This window comes from Gekko japonicus, unplaced genomic scaffold (assembly GCF_001447785.1).
Source record: "Gekko japonicus isolate JY-2015 unplaced genomic scaffold, Gekko_japonicus_V1.1 scaffold664, whole genome shotgun sequence".
In the NCBI taxonomy this organism is placed as follows: domain Eukaryota; kingdom Metazoa; phylum Chordata; class Lepidosauria; order Squamata; family Gekkonidae; genus Gekko; species Gekko japonicus.
Window position 1 is genome coordinate 446,046 of NW_015166441.1, and position 19,520 is coordinate 465,565.

The 19,520-nt window shown below is 44.2% G+C and overlaps 1 protein-coding gene across 1 annotated transcript in view; it reads right to left on the minus strand.

The window, feature by feature from the left end:
• Positions 1–17,731, minus strand: part of NRDC (nardilysin convertase) — a 60,893-nt gene extending 43,162 nt beyond the window's left edge. Inside the window, exons 1-5 of the mRNA XM_015411974.1 lie at positions 17,300–17,731; positions 10,563–10,842; positions 9,728–9,809; positions 8,745–8,898; positions 7,695–7,768 (exon numbers count right to left, since the gene is read on the minus strand). Coding sequence (XP_015267460.1) covers positions 7,695–7,768; positions 8,745–8,898; positions 9,728–9,809; positions 10,563–10,842; positions 17,300–17,685 — 976 coding nt within the window. The 5' untranslated portion in view covers positions 17,686–17,731. The remainder of the gene's footprint in view (positions 1–7,694; positions 7,769–8,744; positions 8,899–9,727; positions 9,810–10,562; positions 10,843–17,299) is intronic.
• Positions 17,732–19,520: the final 1,789 nt, after the last annotated feature.

Sequence of the window (19,520 nt, forward strand, 5' to 3'; positions counted from 1 at the left end):
TTAAATCTCTTCTCCAAGCCAGCCAGCGTGGGGGGCTCAAAGGACACATTTAAAGTTGTTTTCTTTCCACCTCTCCTCCCCTCCCCCATCTATTTGCTTTCTTTCCACTTTCTTTCTTTCCACCTTTCTTTCTATCATTCTCCCCTCCCTCCAAGCCCTGCCACATTGTAAAACTGGCTTGGCTCGGAGAAGGCATTTGTCTCTTTAATTTAATTTAATATGCAAATTTGCATATTTTTAAAAACGTGCATGTTCATGTCTTGTGGCTCTCAAACATCTGACGTTTATTCTATGTGGCTCTTACATTAAGCAAGTTTGGCCACCCCTGGCATAGACCTAACCCAGCACCAGTTACAGGACAAGTAGCCCCTAACTGCCCAATTTAGGTGTTACTCTATGCAATGGGACTTAATCCCTATTCAGTCTGTTTCAGCATTCCAGTCCATTTTTATCCCAGAAGCATGCACAGGGTCCAGCCCAGGGAACAAGCTGAGAGCAGAAGACAATTTGCGGATAGAAACTACCCTTGCTGGATCAGGATGCAGGTCTTCACAACATCCACAAAGGGAAGAGATAAGATTTTTTTTCTTTATGACATTCCTGAAAGATCCAAATAATAACTGCTAAACCTTAATCCTTTAATACACACACAGGACATCATACATTAGGAATACACAGGAATACAAAATAGAACTAAACAAGATTATAAAGGAATCACCCCTGCACATTCAGGAACAAATCCTTTCAGACACACCAAAGGAACCTCAACCAGGTAACTTTTATCTTCTACCCAAAATACACAAACCTGGCAACCCAGGACACCCCATTGTCTCAGGCATAGGCACATGTATCACCACAGGGGTATCTGGATATATGGATTCTGTTCTAGGACCCTATGCCATCAATGCTCCTAGTTATGTTCACAACACCACAGACTTTCTAAGGAAAATATAATCTTTGAACAACCTTCCAGAGAATACTACTTTATTTTTGTTTGTTTGTTTAACATCTATATGCGCCCCCTCGCCCAGATTGCCCGGAGACATGGGCTGGGTTGTCATCAATATGCTGACGATACCCAGCTCTATCTGTTGTTGGACAGCCAGCCAGACTCTAGTCCAGGAGATCTGGACCAGGCGTTGAAAGTCGTGGCTGGTTGGCTTAGACAGAGCTGACTGAAATTGAATCCGATGAAGACGGAGGTCCTGTGCCTGAGTCGGAGCGGTCCAAGGTTAGGGATCCCTCTCCCGACCTTCGATGGGGCGCCGTTGGTGCCAGCACCGAAGGTTAGGAGTGCTCCTGGACACCTCCCTAACAATGGAGGCCAAGGTAGCAGCCACTGCAAAGTTGGCCATTTATCATCTATGGCTGATTAGGCAGTTGGTTCCCTTCCTTGAATGCAATGACCTAGCAACGGTGATCCACGCATTGGTCACCTCAAGATTGGATTACTGCAATGCTCTCTACATGGGGCTGCCCTTGTCTCAAATCCAGAAGCTGCAGCTGGTGCAGAATGCAGCGGTGAGGCTGTTGTGTCTTCCAATGCGGGAACACATCCAGCCTGCCCTAAAAACCCTGCACTGGCTGCCTATAGCATACCAGATACGGTTCAAGGTGCTGGTTCTTACCTTTAAAGCCCTTTATGGCCAGAGACCTACTTACCTAAAGGACCACCTTTCCCTGCACGTACCCCAGCGAGTACTGAGATCGGGTTCCCAAAATTGCCTGGCTCTTACGGGGCCTAAAGAGGACAGGTTGGTTACAATGAGGGCCAAGGCCTTTTCTGTGGCGGCCCCTCACTGGTGGAACAAGTTCTCAGGGGACATCAGGGTGCTGCGGAACCTCTTACAGTTCTGCAGGGCCTGTAAAACAGAGCTCTTCCGCCAGGCTTTTAAATAGGGAGCCTGACTACCAACTGTACCAATAATTCCAACAGTGCCACCAATCTGAGGCTTCATAGCCGGGCGGGAGCCCGTTAACACCATTCAGCTGACAGTTGATATTAGAAGACTGCCATCTTTTATTGTAAGTTATGTTTATATAGTATGATTTTATACTGATTAACAGTTTTAATTGGAATTTTAATGTACACTTACTGATGTTGTTAGCCGCCCTGAACCTACCAAATGGTGGGGAGGGTGGGATATAAATAAATAAAATTTATTGCATTTGTATCCCGCCCTCCCCACGAACAGGCTCAGGGCGGCTTACATTGAGCGGTAGAGTGTACCAAATCCACATAAAATATTTAAAACATTTTTAAAACAATCATACAATTAAAGTGCTCGCAGTAATAGTCATTCCTTCATTACGTTAAGGTGGCATGCTTTAGATGTAACACCAAAGTTCCCAACTCAGCGATCTTCCTGTCTCCCACGACGGTGTGGCTTGATCTCCAAGCTGGGGCCGGCCCTTTACCGCAGATGTTAATAATAGTGGTAGTTGGTTGTAGTGGTGGGCGGCTCCTAGTTGAAAGCCTGGTGGAAGACCTCCGTCTTGCAGGCCCTGCAGAACTGTAAAAGGTCCCACAGGGCCCTGATCTCCTCCGGGTGCTCATTCCACCAGTGAGGAGCCGCCACTGAAAAGGCCCTGGCCCTATTAACATCAAACCTGGCATCCTTAGGGCCTGGAATGATTAGTCGATGTTGTGACCCCAACCGTAGTGCTCTCTGTGGTATGCATGGGGAAAGGTAGTCCCACAGGTACGTCAGACCCTGGCTTTAAAGGTAAGTATCAGCACCTTGAAGCGAATTCGGTATGCTATTGGCAGCCAGTGCAGTGACTTTAGCGCAGGCCGGATGTGCTCCCATTGAGGGAGACCCATCAAAAGCCTGGCTGTGGCGTTCTACACTAGCTGCAGCTTCCAGATTTGGGACAAGGGCAGCCCCATGTAGAGAGCGTTACAGTAGTCTAATCTCAAGGTGATCATCGCATGGATCACTGTAGCCAGATCATCACAATCGAGGAAGGGAACCAACTGCTGAATCAGCCGAAGATGGTAAAAGGCCGACTTACTAGTGGCTGCTACCTGGGCCTCCATTGTTAAGAAGGAATCCAGGAGCACTCCCAAACTCCTAACCTCCAGCGCTGGCACTAACGGTGCCCTATCAAAGGTCGGGAGCAGGATCCCCATCCTCAAACTGCCCCAACTCAGGCACCTTTGCTGGATTTAGCTTCAGCCTACTCAGTCTGAGCCAACCAGCCTTGGCTTGCAATGCCCGGTCCAGATCTTCCAGTCTGGAGTCTGACTGGCCGCCCAACATCAGATAGAGCTGGGTGTCATCAGCGTACTGGTGACAATCCAGCCCATACCTCCGAGCAATCTGGGCAAGGGGGTGCACATAGATGTTAAATAACATCAGGGAAAGCACCGCCCCCTGAGGCACTCCGCACTCAAGTGGGTGTCTCCTGGACTGCTGTTCCCCGAGCACCACCCTTTGTCCCCGACCCTGGAGAAAGGAAGCAAGCCATTGCAAGGCAAGCCCCTGTATCCCCACGTCGGTGAGGCGGTGGGTCAGCAACCAATGGTCGACCGTGTCGAACGCAGCCGACAGGTCCAACAGCATCAGTACCGCCGAGCCACCCCGATCCAGATGCCTCCAGAGGTCGTCATTAAGAGCTACCAGTGCTGTCTCCGTCCTGTGTCCCGGGCGAAAGCCGGACTGGAAGGGATCTAATACAGAAGTGTCATCCAGAAAGCCCTGCAACTGTATTGCCATCGCCCTCTCAATAAATTTGCCCAGACAGGGCAAATTGGAAATTGGCCGATAGTTGGCCAATTCGGCCAGATCCAGAGATGTTTTTTTCAGGAGAGGGCAGACCATTGCTTCCTTGAGCGTCCCCGGGAACTGCCCCTTAGAGAGGGACTTGTTGATAATCTCCCTTAGGGCAGCTCGAAACCCCTCATGACCCACTTTAATGAGCCAGGAAGGGCACGGATCAAGGCTGCATGTGGTTAGGCGTACAGCCGCGAGCAATCTGTTCACTTTCTCCAGGCAGATCAGGCTGAAATAGTCCAAAGCCGGAGTCAAAGACGCGCAAGGGGTCTCGAGTTCACTCACTGTTTCAACTGTGGCAGGGAGATCACGGCGAAGCGCCAAGACTTTATCCACGAAATAGCTCGCAAATGCCTCACATCCAATATCCAATTCCCTAGTGTTTGTTCTGCCCTGTGGCAGAGCTGTTATAGACCGAATCATTCTAAACAATTGGGCTGGGTGTGAGCTCGCAGACGCAATTATAGCCGCATGGAACTCTCTCATAGCAGCTTTGACTGCCATCTCATAGGATCTCATAAACGTCCTATAAGATGCTCTTGTAGCTTCGTCTCGAGCACGGCACAACCGTCTCTAGCCATCTCAGCTCTCACTTCATAAGCCGCAACTCCTGGGTAAACCAGGGAGCAAGCCTAGAGCGAGGGCGCAGAGGGCGCCGGGGAGCGATCTCATCGATGGCCGCAAAGAACCAACTGTGCCAGTCATCAAGCTCATTCAACAAGCCGCCAGGGGGCATCAGATCCCACAGGGCCATTTGGAGCTGCACTGGGTCCATTTGGCTCCGTGGGCGAGCTAAAATATGCTCGCTGCCTAAACAGGGCTGGGGTGGAACATTCAGATGGGCCCTCAGGGCATGGTGGTCTGACCATGGTACTGCCAAAGCAGTAATCTGGTCCACTGTTACCCCAGCCGCGAAGATCAAATCGAGCGTGTGCCCGGCCCGGTGAGTGGGGGTCGTTATAAATTGGGAGAGTCCCAGCACCGCCATGGACGACACTAGGTCCGCTGCCTGAATGGAAGCTGCGTCATCGGCATGGACATTGAAGTCACCCAGGACTTTTAGCCTAGGGTGTTCCAGCGCCCAGCCTGATACAGCCTCCATCAGGGACAGCTCGCTATTGGCCGGTGCGTTAGGCAGTCGGTACACCAGCCAAATCGCCACACTTTCCCCAGCCTCCCACACCAGGCCGACACACTCGATGCCCGTGATCTCCAATGACAGGAGCACCCTGAAGGAGTAAACCTCCCGAATGAAAATAGCCACTCCTCCCCCCGCCCCCTAGTCCATGATTGGTGTAGGACCAAGAACCCAGGAGGGGCAAGCTGGGAGAGAGCAACGGTCTCCCTGTCACGCACACCAGGTCTACCTTCTGTACCAACAGGAAGTCCCGAAGGACCATGGTCTTATTATTTATAGACCTAGCGTTGCACAGCACCAATGTCGTAGGGGGGTTATCCATCCTAGCCCCACTGCCGACAACCTTCGGGATGGGTCGCAGGCTGGAAGCCACCATGGATGTAGAATCTCTATATACCAACATCACACACAAAGATGGATTACAAGCCATAAGAAATATGATTTCTGACAGCACCACAGCTGACTTTGCCACCAAACTGTGCCATTTTGTTTTCACCCATAACCACTTCAGATCTGGTTACAACTTGTTCCTTCAGATCAATGGTGCAGCCATGGGCACTCGTATGGCCCCACAGTATGCTAACATCTTTATGGCTGACTTGGAGTAGTGCTTCCTAAACTCCCACCCACTCATACTTCTCTTATACCTGTGATACATTGATGACATTTTTATTGTCTGGACATATGGTAAAGAAGCCCTGGACATATTCCACCAGGCATTCAATGACTTTCACCCCACCATCAACCTGACAATGAACCAATCTATGTAAGAAATACATTTTCTGGACACCAGAAATCTACTGACCAACATACCTACGTGCCTCCAGCTACCATCCTAAACATACCAAACAATCCACTGCATACAGACAGGCTCTATGCTACAGCCGCATCTGCTCCAATCCTACAGACAAGACATTCTCACATGAGGGATCTACAACAAAACTTTTTGGAAGTAAAGTATCCACCTGATGAAGTCAAGAAACAGACTAACAAAGTCAGAAAGGTTCCCAGAGAAAACCTGTTGCAAAACAGGCCCAAGAGAAACAATAACAGACCACCACTAGTGTTCACATACAGCTCTCAACTCAAAACATTTCAACACAACATCAGCAACTTACAACCTCTACTGGATAATGACAGTTCTCTTTCACAAGTACTGGGGGAGCAAATCTTTTCTTGTGCACAGACAGCCCACCAATTTCAAACATCTCCTCACCCTACAATAATACAACATTTAATTTGAACATGGACACTGGTACCAGAGCTTGCAGTAAACCCAGATGCCAACTTTGCTGCCACATACATCCAGACAACACAATCACTGGACCTAACAACATCAACTGCACCATCTCAGGCTTATTTACATGCTCATCTTCTAATACTGTATATGCCATTAAATGCCAACAATGCCCTTCAGTTCCCTACACAGGGCAAACAGGTCAAACCCTATGCCAAAGGATAAATGGACACAAATCTGACATCAAGAATCAAAAGATGGAGAAACCTGTAGGAGAACACTTCAACCTTCCAGGACATTCAATGGGTGACCTCAAAGTAGCTGTTTTATTGCAAAGGAACTTCAGAAACAGACTAGAAAGGGAAATTGCTGAGTTGCAAGTTACTACAACATTCAGAACAATGGAATCCCCAGGGCTTAAAATGGATATTGGTTTCTTATCTCACTACATACCTATATGTATGGACTGGTAATTTCCATTTCATTGTATCTGAAGAAGTGTGTGTGCACACAAAAGCTTATACCTTGAATAAAACTCTGTTGGTCTTAAAGGTGCCACTGGACTCAAACTTTGTTCTCCTTCTTCAGATCAACACAGCTACCCACCTGAATCTAACACCAACTCTTGTCCCTTTTTGGTTGATGTAATGGGGTTCAATTTAACATGTTCTCTACTAGAAGGGCAGTTTCACTGATGGAGGAGGGGAGCAATTGTTATCAACTCCCCCTCCTGCAGCAGACCCCCAAACCACACACAGTGCTCAGTGTCCCCCCAGATACTGTGCTTAAGGAATCCAGTGGGAAGCAAGAAAGCTCTATATACAAGCAATATACAATGGATACAACCCATTGAATTTTTCTTCATTATACATAACAGGCGTCTTTTTGACACTCCAAAGCAGGGGAGTCAATACATAAGGCCTGAGGGCCAGAACCAGCTCATCCAGGGCTCTTATGTGGCCTGCAAGCAACTGGTGCAAGGGAGGGAGTGTTGGGGAGGAGTGGGTGGAGCCACTCCACTGTGGTTTCAGCATGGCAGAACAACTTCATCTGCAGCAGTAAAGCATCATGGGAGCATCTGCCCAGCACTGCGCTGCTGCCTCTCCTGTCTGCCTATGTGGGTTTTCCTCTGCACCCCCCACCCAGCCCATGGGGCCTTGCAGTGAGGATACACCAACTCAGAGCTTACCAGCTGCTGTCCTTTATACAGTTTGTATCTCAGGTACCTGGCATTACATTTAAGGCACACATGGCCTGGCCTGACAAAGTGATATTTATGTCAGATCTGGCCCTTGTAACAAATGAGTTTCACAGCTCTGCTCCAAAGGATGTGTGATGAAAAACTGCTTATTAAAACTTAATTCCCATGTAGTTTCTTCAAACACAGACACTTTAGAAAAGTGTTAATAATTAAAGTTACTTTAAAACCATATATTGACTGTATTGCTTCATTACAGGATATTACCAATACTTTTAGACCAAGCAAAGAATATTTCTTTAGAAAACCTAATCATAAAATAACAAAAAGAGACAGAATTCTTACCACTGTCCACAGCCTCAACTTCCCGGTCAATTGCATCCTGAATCATTAAAGGGTGAATAAAAAATTGTGCCCACCTGAAATAGAAAAGTGCTGTAAATAATTTTTTTCTACCAAGTGTCTTGCTTTTACAGAAAAATGCACAAGTATTTAAGAGATTAACAGTAAAATCCTATGCAGACTTGGTCTAGTCTAAGCCTTTTGGTTTTAATTGCTTCAGGAAGCACTCCTAAACACATCTACTCAGAAGTAAGTCCCATTTTATTCAATGGGCTTATTCTCAGAAAATCGTTCTCATTCTTGCAGCCTTAGACTGGAGTAACTGTATAGGTGTGCACTGTATACTCTTTCCTATATCCTATATGAAATATAAAAATAGCTTCATTACATTACGTTCCAGCATCGCTAATGTTAAAACTTTTGCTTACTTCCTCTGTAATTTTTAAAAAAATCAACAGGCATATATTCTGATAAATGTTCCCTATGGAAATACAGATAGCTCTCAAGAATGGCCTTGTTTTAGATTTCTCCTTCAATTAAGCACACTTTTACTAGCTCTATTCACAACTGTAAAATTAAATCACACCTTGGCTGTGATGCAAAGAACTTTGGTAAAATGACAGCAATTCTGCTCATGTCAGGGGAAAGGGAGTTGCTGATTTCCATGGATTTCCCCCTCCACTGCAGTCCCACATGCCACACTGCCCCCTGTACAAGAAGCCCACTGGAGGCTCAGCAGCTCTAGCAGAAATGAGGTGGGAAAGATCCACTACCTGAATGGATTTTGCTTGTGCTTCTCTAGATCAAACCCATCAATACCTGTAGCATTAACTGGTCAGGCTAAATACAACCCTTTCTTCTGAGTTTATAAGTGAAATAAACAGAAGGTCCCATGTTCAAAAAAGGCCATAAACACCAAAATGTTTACAATCACTTTATCAACAATTACTTAAGAGATTAAAAGAACTAATACAGTAGTAATGGCTTAACAATATGAAACACAGTATTATCTCCACAATAAAACCCACTTATGATGCAGCATCCTCGTGCTACCTGTCAAGGGCTTCCTTGAAATACTTCCTCTGTACATCAAACTGGAAGACTGTCCGCTCACAATCTGTTGAGGCATTATCACTGCCCCCGTGCTTCTTCAGAAATGCATCAAACCCATTCTCATCCGGATATTTTGAGCTGCCCATAAAAACCACTATGGGAAAAAAATTGACATTAAGGAGACAGCTGTTAGTTGTAAGTGCAAAAAGATATAAATGCCACAGGAATGTGTACCAATTAGTACATACGCACTATAACTTTATCCAATATAGAGCTTTTTTCACCACAAGGCACAGAGAACATGTAAAACCAAAGTCTGCTTGGACAACTGAATTGTTCTTAAAAGATGTAAAATATTATTTATTTATTTATTTATTTATTTGGATTTATATTTAGGCACCAGAACAGCAAATTAAAACTATAGTTTCCTGTGCTTCAACACTGACTCAGCTAACATGGGGATTTCTTAGGCCAGCAAGGCAGAATGAAAAGTGGACAGTGTATAGGTTGCTATATTCAAAGAAAAATCACAAGTGTACAGATCGCTTGAGAGTTAATATTTTGCCCCATGCTTTCTAATGTATAAAAAATGACAGCCATTATCAGAAAATAATAGAAAAGTGATTTTGGAATACTCTGTGTAAACATAATGAAAAAAGCACATACCCAATTTCAAAAATGTTTCGAGGGTATAACACAAAGAAGCATAAAGGGAATACATACATGCACACTTTGGCAAGCTACATTATCAAATTCAGTAGAGTTAAAGGGACTGAGTGGGGACTTCCCAGCCTCTGTTGTTTCTTTAAAAAAATTAATTTATCCATCACTATTCTACAAATTTGCCATTTTTGTTTTCTAAATACTGAAGTAGCAAAACAAATCTGAATTCTGATTATTGAATTTTTGCATTTAAAACTATAGAGGAAAAAACCTATAGAACATCAACTATTGCTAAAGATGACATTTAAGCAAAAACATACTATGTTCCAGAAAATGTGCCAACCCAGGCAGATCTTCAGGGTCGCAGAAACTGCCAACGCCTACACAAAGTGCAGCTGCAGACTAGAAGAAGAAGAAAGAACACAGAATATTTAGGAAAAATGTTACCATCTTATGCACAAAACTACCAAATTCCTCATTAGAATATTCTGTATGTGTTCCTTAAAGTGATACATCCATGAGAACCAGTGCTGCTTAGCTATCTATACCTTGCCTTTCTCACCAAAGGGACCCCAAACGGCTTACAAGCCTTACAATATCACTTTCTCCTCCTCCACTGTATCCTCACGACAACCCTGTGAGGAAAGTTAGGCTGAGATCACCTGGCAAGCTTTTCATTGTAAAGTGAGGATTCAAACTTGGTCTCTCATATCAAAGTCTGACATTCTAACCACTACAACTCACTGGCTATACTTAACTGCTATACAAATCAGAAAGGGATATGAATATCAGAACTGCTTGAGAAATACTCAAGCATTAAAGCAGCGACAAGGCACATTTTAAAAAGCTTCTTTACTAGGAACCAAAACATTTTACATTTTTTTCCTACTGTAAAGTGAGGTGACCACAAGAGAAGAGATGTCACTGCTAGGTTTCATTCTCTTGTCCTCTTCCTCTGTCAACCACAGAATGGAAATGGAATCTTCCCTTGCTATAGTTGGTGCAAGATTGATGGGCATTGCTACAGCACACACGTTTTCCATAAATAGCATAGTGCTTTTACAAGGTGCTTTTTTTAACCTTTGGCCTTCATCAGTGGTACCTCTGAGTAGCCACCCAAACCAGTCAGTGACAGCCCAAAGCACTTACACATACCTGCTTTTCTGTACAGTTTCTCTTTCTGGTCTCCTCTTTATCTGCCAGCTCTTCCAACTCACTGTCAGTGTCATCAAGATCATCATCATATTCACCACCGTCATCATCATATCCTTCCTGATCATCTTCTATTTCTGCTCCAGAATCATCATCCTCATCCGTGCATTCCTCAGACTCCTCCTCCTCTTCTCCCTCTGAAGATGCTGCACAAGGGCTACCGTCTGGGTTATTCAAATCCGAAATCAGCAGAGCACATAAGCCATTTTGTAGCTTGATGTATCTAGGAAATTGCATGTATGTCATCATTATCATCCTAACCCTTCCAGATGGATCCTAATACCATCCAAAAATTAAAACATGGACCACATGAAGTGGTTCATCAAGATCAGTACTGTCTACTCAGACTGGCAGCAGCTCTCCAGGGTCTTTCATGTCACCTACAACCTGGTCCTTTCAACCTGGAACCTTCTGCATTAAAAGCACACTGAGCCATGGCCATGAACACAAACATGTTAAAAGTCATTTATGAATTATCTGTACAAAAATCATGGGATAGATTTAATAGTAATTCAGTTTGGTTTTCCAGAGGATAAGGTAGAAGCAACCACTCCCTGGTGGAAAAGCAGCAGCGCGGCATTTTGTAATCACAAAACAGCATACGGTAGGGTGGTAGAGAACTGCACAGTGCTTTTTCCCTGCTGGTGTTAAGAGGGTACACTGCTAACACAGTCATTATTGGCTAGCCATTATTAAACTGAATGGCTGCCATTCAAATTGCAAATGAAAAGTGTGTTTGGCTTTTATTAAAGAATACATAGGGACAGAGCTATGCCACTCAGTTTTTCTAAAGAGAACAAAGGCCACTGCAGCATTCTGTCTAATACCAGAAATTCAGGTTGTGCATTCTTATCAGCTTGGCAGGAGCCTCACCCAGCAGCAAAGAAGCAGTCCCAGGGTTTTTTGTGATGACGCAGGGTTTCCAGTCCTAAGATGACCTTTCATTTGGTGAAGAGAGAGACACCTTCTGAGTTTTAAGCAGTATACAGCTCTGATATTCACTCTTTGAGTCAAATCAGGACGTGGCACTGGTGCCAAGAGTCCCCCAAGCTGAATTGTATGTTTAAGTCACGCAGGTGCCCTTCTCTTTAGCAAATGACAGGATACCATGGAGGTGTCTGCAGCATCACAGAGGTCAGGGTGATCTCTCAGATTGCAAGTAAGACCTGTTATGACTCTTGCCCACCGCCTGACCACCTTCCCTGCGGCAGACTGAAAGATGTTGAGCAGCTTCTTACCTTGCAGATGTTCCTCCAAGGAAATGACAGGGGTACCCAGGTAAGAAATGGTGACATGCATTTCACAAGAGACAGTCTCTTGAATATTGGAATGGGGGGGGGGACACTTTCCCTGCCAAAAACTGGGGGGAAGGGAGCAATAATGTCACGGCTAGAGAAAATTCATTTTCTCTTCAATACAGTCCAACCACATGGGCTCAAGAGGTGGGCCACACCTATCCTAGCAAGAAATTTTTTGGACATGTTTAAATGTAAGCAGATGGTCAAATACCATTACCTATCTGTTAAAATATTTCATACTCTAAAGAGAAATATCAAACATCAGATTAACAAAGATAAAAACTATTCCTCTACCCACATTACAAAAGTTTCTAACTTCTAATATTGCAATTTAAATTAAAAATTTAACATAAGTATGGATGTAATAAAAAAGACTAATATTAGCTAATAAACTGTCCAGAAACACTGAGGATACTCAAACATGATAGATGTATCCTTTCCTTTCTTGCTCTCCAGAAAGCAAAAAAATAACAACAAAACAAAGCTACAGGCACTCCAAAGGAGTCCTCCAAGGAGAGAGAAATACTATTACCTATCTTTTAAAAATGAACAAACCTTAAGACCATACACCCCTACCCTACATGGATGATCAAAAAAAGTACATTTGTGATTTTAGGCAACTCCTCCCCACTTTCAGAGGCTACTGACACCCAGCAGAAGACAGTTGTTTTATGTAAGGTGGCCCTTGAATAAATTCCTAGGTCTCTCCCACAGGTCCCTTAAAAAGTGGCACACAGCAAACAGGAATAAGCAAGAATACCCCCTCCAAGGATAGGTGAGAAGAACCAAATGACAATACTCCTCCATCCATGAGACTAGGTACGTGTGATGAGCTTCCAAAAAGAAAACAACAGAAAGGGGCACTGCAAGAGCAACAAAGGCAAAAGTGAAACAAGAAAACAAAAATAAAGTTGGTGCTGTTTTGGAGAACCCTCTTTTTCCTTACCTGCATAGCTCATTAATATACCTATATACTGTTGCCTTGTCTGGTGTACTGCTTTTAATGACCTAATTTTTCACTTGTGGCTTGGGGGGGGGGCACTCAGTTATAATCTTGCATACTTGGTGGTTAGTAATGGATTAAAGGTTAAGAACATCTGGTATCAACAAATGGCTCACTGATTCTTTTTAAAAATGAGAGTGACGCTTCCTGCAATACCTTAATCCCACTAAAACTGACTGGTTGGAGGCATCATCACCATCATTTCATTTTAATCACTCAAAGGATCATACTTAACCCCCCAAAAAAACCCTAGCATTTAAGGATATACTAAAACCTCTGATAGAATATAATTCCCTTAATTTTAGAGAATATCATTTCCTTAACCTTAAAATTTTCTGAAATGTATTTCAAGATGAATATTTAACATACATCATTTATATTACACAAATGTAATTAATTATATAACCTACATTTACTGACTTCCCATTTCAAATTATATATCTTAGAAATTAGTCATTTGAAGAAAATCAATGACCATCTTTTACAATGCGCTCGCATAATCCCTTCCTTTTTCATATCTCCAGAAGTGCATATTTTCAGCAATGAATCTATATGCATTTGTGCAACATTCAGTATTAGCATATCTATACTTTTGAAGAGGAGGGAGGAGACCTTCTAGGCCAATTTGTAATTCTCTTCCTTTTCTTACATCAGTAGCACTGCAATCTTAATTAGGCGTTTTCCTCCCTTTTGGCATTAAAACTAGCAAAACAGCTCTACCAAGCAATGATGAAGGAACAAGTTACCTGTTCTGATGTGATCTAGTTACACTTAACTGAGATTATAATCTAACCAGCACAGTAAAATGAGGTGTGGGGGAGGGGGACCTCAGCCAAGTCCAGGTGTTAGATCCACAAGAGGAAAAACTGTAATACTAGTCCAAATATCAGTTACTAACAACAGAAGTCAACCACAGTAACACCTAAAACAATGAATCAAGAGGTAACACAATGCAAATATATGAACAAATAAAGCTGCCTCATACAAAGCAGGCCAGTAGTCCATTTAGCTCTACAACATCTTCTTTAAAGTCGGCAGTTGTCCAAGACCTCAAGAAAAGAATGATTTTTCTAAGCACCTACTACCACCCATGGGCACACTATGTGCTGTTCCAGTGAGCACAACCTTCCAAAAGTAGAAGTCAGTAGTAGTGACTACTGTAAGGCACACTATACAAGACAACCCCGAGACAATCCAGAAACTACAGGTAGGAGAGAATGCCCTGGCCCACAGGAAATGCATAAACTTGTGCTAGCTCTTCTACATTGGCTGCTTATACCAACAAGCCAGCTTAAGTGAGTTGTTTGTGACTTTTAATGCTTAGATAGTCTGGGTCAGAATGCCTACTAGAACATCTCATACCATATGAATCTCCCTATCTCCAAGGCAGCCAGTATGGTGTAGTGACTACAGTGTCAGATTAGGGTTTGGAAGACCCAGATTCAAATTTTATACTGTCATGAAAGCTTGCTGGATAACTTTGGGCCACTCACGCTCTCTCATCCTAACCTACCTCACAGACTTGTTGTGATGATAAAATGAAGGCGAGGAGAATGATCTATACCACTTGGGGTCCCTATTAGGAGAAAGGTGGGGGGGTTACTTCTGGTTTTTCTCATATATTTCTAAATTACTACAAAGGGTGCTATTGCCATTTAAACATTTTAATATTTGATGGTTTTAGCTGTGCCTTGTTACTGGTCACCTTAGATACTTACTTTCAGGGCACAAACAAGAGAACAAACCTCGCTGCCAACCTTTGGACCTAATTTTGGGTCCCCACTGAGGGAAATGGTAGGGTATACATGAAGTAAATGTGATAAATACATGTGCACAAGATGATTAACACATTTGTAAAGCAATAAAACTGAGTCAACAAGCCATTTACGCCTTTCAAAGGAACTGGAAATGTTTGCTGGGGGTTGGTATTTTATGAACTTATAAATGGAGTCCCACATATTGCTCTGTCCATCTTCTTTGCACTCTACCCTTCCTCCAAACAGCTCACAGCAACATATAATTTATCTATGTTTAGGGATGGGCATAAACCAGTTCACAAACCAAAATTCGGCCCAAATTTGGGCCAGTTCAGAGTTTATGAATCGATGTTCAGGGAAGGCATCTTCCCCAAACATTTCCTGGACTTGTGGCCCGTTCAGTTCAGCTGTTTAGGGCCAGCCATTTAAACCTGACAGCTGAGCAGGTCCACCAGTCAACTTTAGGTTTGAATGTTTTGCTTCCCCCCCCCTTTCGAAGGGGATGAGAAGCAAAACTGAAGGGTTAAATGGCTGCAAGCTGTGAATCATTTTGTACAGAACAAAGCTGTGATCTACAGAGAAAACCCTTCTAGAATGATTAACTTTTGCACAGTATGTAAAAAGCCAGGAGAGTGGGAGCCTTCCTGATTTCCCCAGGCAGGCCGTTCCATAAGGTGGGGACCAAACAGAAAAGGCAAATGTACAAGCAGTTGTTGATTTTGCCCATTTGCAAGTTGGCACCTGCAGAAGACCCTGCTCATATGAGCAAAGCTCTCATGGCAGGGCATAGGGAAAGAGGCAGTTCACAGATGTGAGGGTCCAAGACCATGAACAGTTTTGTATTTTGTAGCCAATATGTTAAATTGAGCTCAGTGACTGAGTGGAGTGACTGCAGAAAGGGAGTAATATGCATGCTTCATCTAGCTCCCAATAATAGTCTAGTCATGGCATTCTGCACCAACTGGAGTTGCTGAATTGATTTTGAGGGGAGGATCAATGTACAGTGCTTTACAGTAGTCTAGTCTTGATGTTACTGTGCCATGGATCCAGGTGGCCAGCAGTATGAAGGCCATCTTTGGGGCTAGGCTGAGTTGGAAGACAGTCTTTTTTTAAAGTTGCATTAATTTGCTTCTCTAGTAATAACACTGGGTCCGGTATAACCCCAAGGCTCTTTCCTGAATCAGCAAGGGCCAGCTGAACTCTATCAAAAGTGGGAAGCACAATATCCTTTAAGATCTCCATCTTTCCAACTAGCCTTTTCAGGGTTTAGTTTCAATCTGTTCACTCTTGGCCCCGGTCACACGGGCCGGATATCGCGGGGGGGAGGCGTGGCAAATTGCCCTGGCGCAGTTTGATCCGCGATTATACAGTCAGATGCGCCAGCAGCACACCATGGGTCCTTCCCTCAGAGCCAGCGCGTAAACGAGGGGCCGGAGGGGAAAGCCGCATGCCAGCGCGATCACACCGCAGGCATCCGGAGGCATCCCGTGGCAAACTGTTTGCCAGTACTTTGGGAGGTACTACTTTTTTATTGCGCGTTTTCAGCGGTAAGCCACGGGTTGGCCACGGGTGCACTCCACTTCCCAGATGTTGGGGTGTGATTGCACACGGATAATTCGCCCACCACCCATGGCTCTCCCACGGCAAATTCGCCGTGTGAACGGGGCCCTTAGCTAATTTATCATAGCAACCAAGAAGCTATTCAGGATCAACCACATCAACAGAAGATTTGGATAAGGATATATGGAGTTGGGTGTCATCTGCATATTAAGTTACAACCAACCCCAAAGCTACAAATGATTTGTCCTAATTTGGATAGCTCAAGATAGCCCAATCTTGTCAGAACTTGGAAGCTAAGCAGGGTTGACCTCGGTTAATATTTGAATAGAAGATCACCAAGGCATACCAGGGTTGCTACACAGAGCCAGGCAATGGCAAACCACTTCTGCATGTCTCTTGTCTCGAAAACCCTACAGGGTCACCATAAATTGGTTGTGATTTGACAGCAAAAAAGGGGGAGGGCTTTATATAGAGATTGAAAAGCATGGGGGACATAATTGTTCCGCACTGAGGATAACTGATTTCCAATAGCAACCCTTTGATTCCAATCCATGAAGAGTGATTTGAACCAGTTCAGCATGCATCCCAATATCTAATTCTACCTCCAAGTGTCTCAATAAGATGGTATGATCTACTGTATCAGATAAGTCCAATAAAAGCAATAAAGAGGCATAGCCTTTCAAAACGTTCTTTATCCATGTATTGAGTTATCCTCATGTTACATTCAATGCACATAGAGCTGAATCTGTGTGATTTAAACCACATTTATCCAGGTACTGGTCCCTGGTTTCCTTTGTAAAGTGAACACACATTGTCTTTTTCTTACAAACAGATGTACACGTTTACACACAGGATGCATGGGCGTTCTCTGTAACACCTGAACTGGGCTCTAAGGAGCACACAGCACGTGTTGGAGAGCTAGTATAATGTAGAACTAGGTCCGTCAGAGGCGATGGCTCTTCTCCATTAAGAAGAACTCCACTCAGAGAGGCCGCATCGCTTCACTGAATGTCCACTGCAAACCTGAATGTCCCCTGGTTCCCCCCATGACCGCCAGCTCACCTGTACTGTTTGGGATCACTGGGAGACTTGATAATCTCCGGATCCCCCAGGTTGGGGCTATGTCCGCAGTCGGCGACAGCAGCAGCGCCTCCTTCTCCTCCCCCCTCAGGCTCTTCCTGGACGGCGCCGGCTTTAGCCCCACGGCTGCTCTCCAAGTCCTGTGGCTGGTCGGGGCCGCAGACAGACGAGGCTTTGGCCCTGCCAGGCATGCCTGTTGATGGAAGTGCGACAGAGTGGCACAGAAGGGGCTCGATGACGGTCCGTCGGGAGCTGGCTTTTGGGTGACCCGCACCGTTACAGCGACGGTGGCTGCCAATGACTCGCCGCGCTTGGAGCTGCTTCACCCCTGACGCCGCGCGCGCGAAGGCGAACGCTACCCTTCGCATCCACCGTGGGCCAAACCCGGCCCGGCACTTCAACTCCAACCCCCGGCCACAGAGGCCGACGCTAGGAGCCCGTTGTCCAATCAAGGCTAAGGTAGGAGTTCACGTGATATACACCAACAAATCCTAAACTCCAACGGCCCAGCTTGATTCTGATATAGGCTAAAACTGAGAACGTGAGAATGAGGGAACAACCACTGTTGGTGCCGGTGGAGGGGGAGGTTGGAATCGAGAGAAATGCATCAAATTCTTTAGTGAGGAGAGATATGCTGTTGGAATATGGTGTTTTCCTCTTTATATAGTCAATGGGTTTTTCTTGTCTCGCAAAACTAGAGTTTTCTTTTGTTGATAAATTGCTTCTGAAGATAAGCTGTCTTGGTTTGGGCCAGGAGCTGTCGTTATAGTACGATAGGCCAATAATGTGATACAGATGAGAGATACCAGTTACGTAGTGTCATGGTGGTGGGAAGTACTTGTTTCCGCCACTAAATTGGAGCGTTTGTTAACGTCTCAAGCTGATTTATATGCAGAGGTTTAGGAGTTGTTTTTAAAGTTCGTGACTAGTCTGTAGTTGTTTAGGTTTTTTTGAAATTATGCTTCATTTTTATTTTTTAGTTAGGAGCATAAACGTTATCAACTCTGGTTTGGGCAATTTTTGGAGTTTTGGGGGGTGGAACCTGGGGAAGGTGGAGTTTGGGAGGATACGATGCTCAGCAGGAATCTGATCTTTTTCGTTTGGAGATCATTTTAATTGATGGGAATCTCCAGTCCCCACCTGGATGCTGGCAACCTTAAAGGGAGGTATTTTTTAGTTGAAGCTCCAAGCAACTCTAGAAGACTGAAACTTCATTATTCTCAGAAGTCTCTGAATAACTAATTTTTATTTGTAATCATGAAAACTTGTGATTATTTCTGTACTTAATTTCTGATGAGTTGTTTTTGGTAGAAAGCAGTGCAGAAAATAAGTAATTCAAATAATTATCTCCCTTACAACTGCTTACTCTAATATACTCTCTGTGATGCAAAATAGTGATGTCTTTAGATAGCAAAATACGTAAATCTTGGAATGTCTGGTCTTCAGATGGACTAGAAAGGTGGGTACAGCACCCTATGCTAAATCACAGTTTTCAGGTTTTATTTGAATTTCTTTAAAGAGTGATTTGTTCTGCAGATTTTTTTGGAAAAAACCCAAAAATGATATACTTTGCTTTTGATTTACTAGGAACATCTGGGATATATTGTTAAGAAGCTTTGAAGAAGTATGCTACAGACTTAAAAAGTTAGTTCAGGCCATTGTGTCAAAATTTGGTGAAAATGTTCTTGTACTTTGTGCTATGCAGTCAGATTTTCTACAGAGCTTGGGGGTGTTATGACCTTTTGAGGTCTAGGGGCTTGTGTGCCTAGTTGTAGACAAACAGTCTTGTAATAGTCATGTAAAGTTCACTAACATTCACTAACAAGCAAGGGACCTGTAAGGAAAAAAATCCCATTTCCCCTTCCTGTTGCCTGTCTCAGTGTCCCTACCATACTCATTGTTTGACCCCTTTCCAAGCTTTCCTCCCCTGCTACACCATGAGCACATTAAGCTACTTTATAGTAGATCTGATCATTACTCCATCAGAGTCAGTATTGTTTATATTGTTTACTCAGACTGGTAGCTGCTCTCCAGGGTCTCAGGTGGAGGTCTTTAAATCACTTTCTACTTGATCCTTTTAACTGGAGATGCCAAGGATTGAACCTGAGCCAAGCTGATGCTTTACCACTGAGCCACTCCAAAGTCACTGTTTCCTTCCTGCCTTTTTTGCTACTGCTTTCCCTGTTTCCCCAACCCCTGCCAG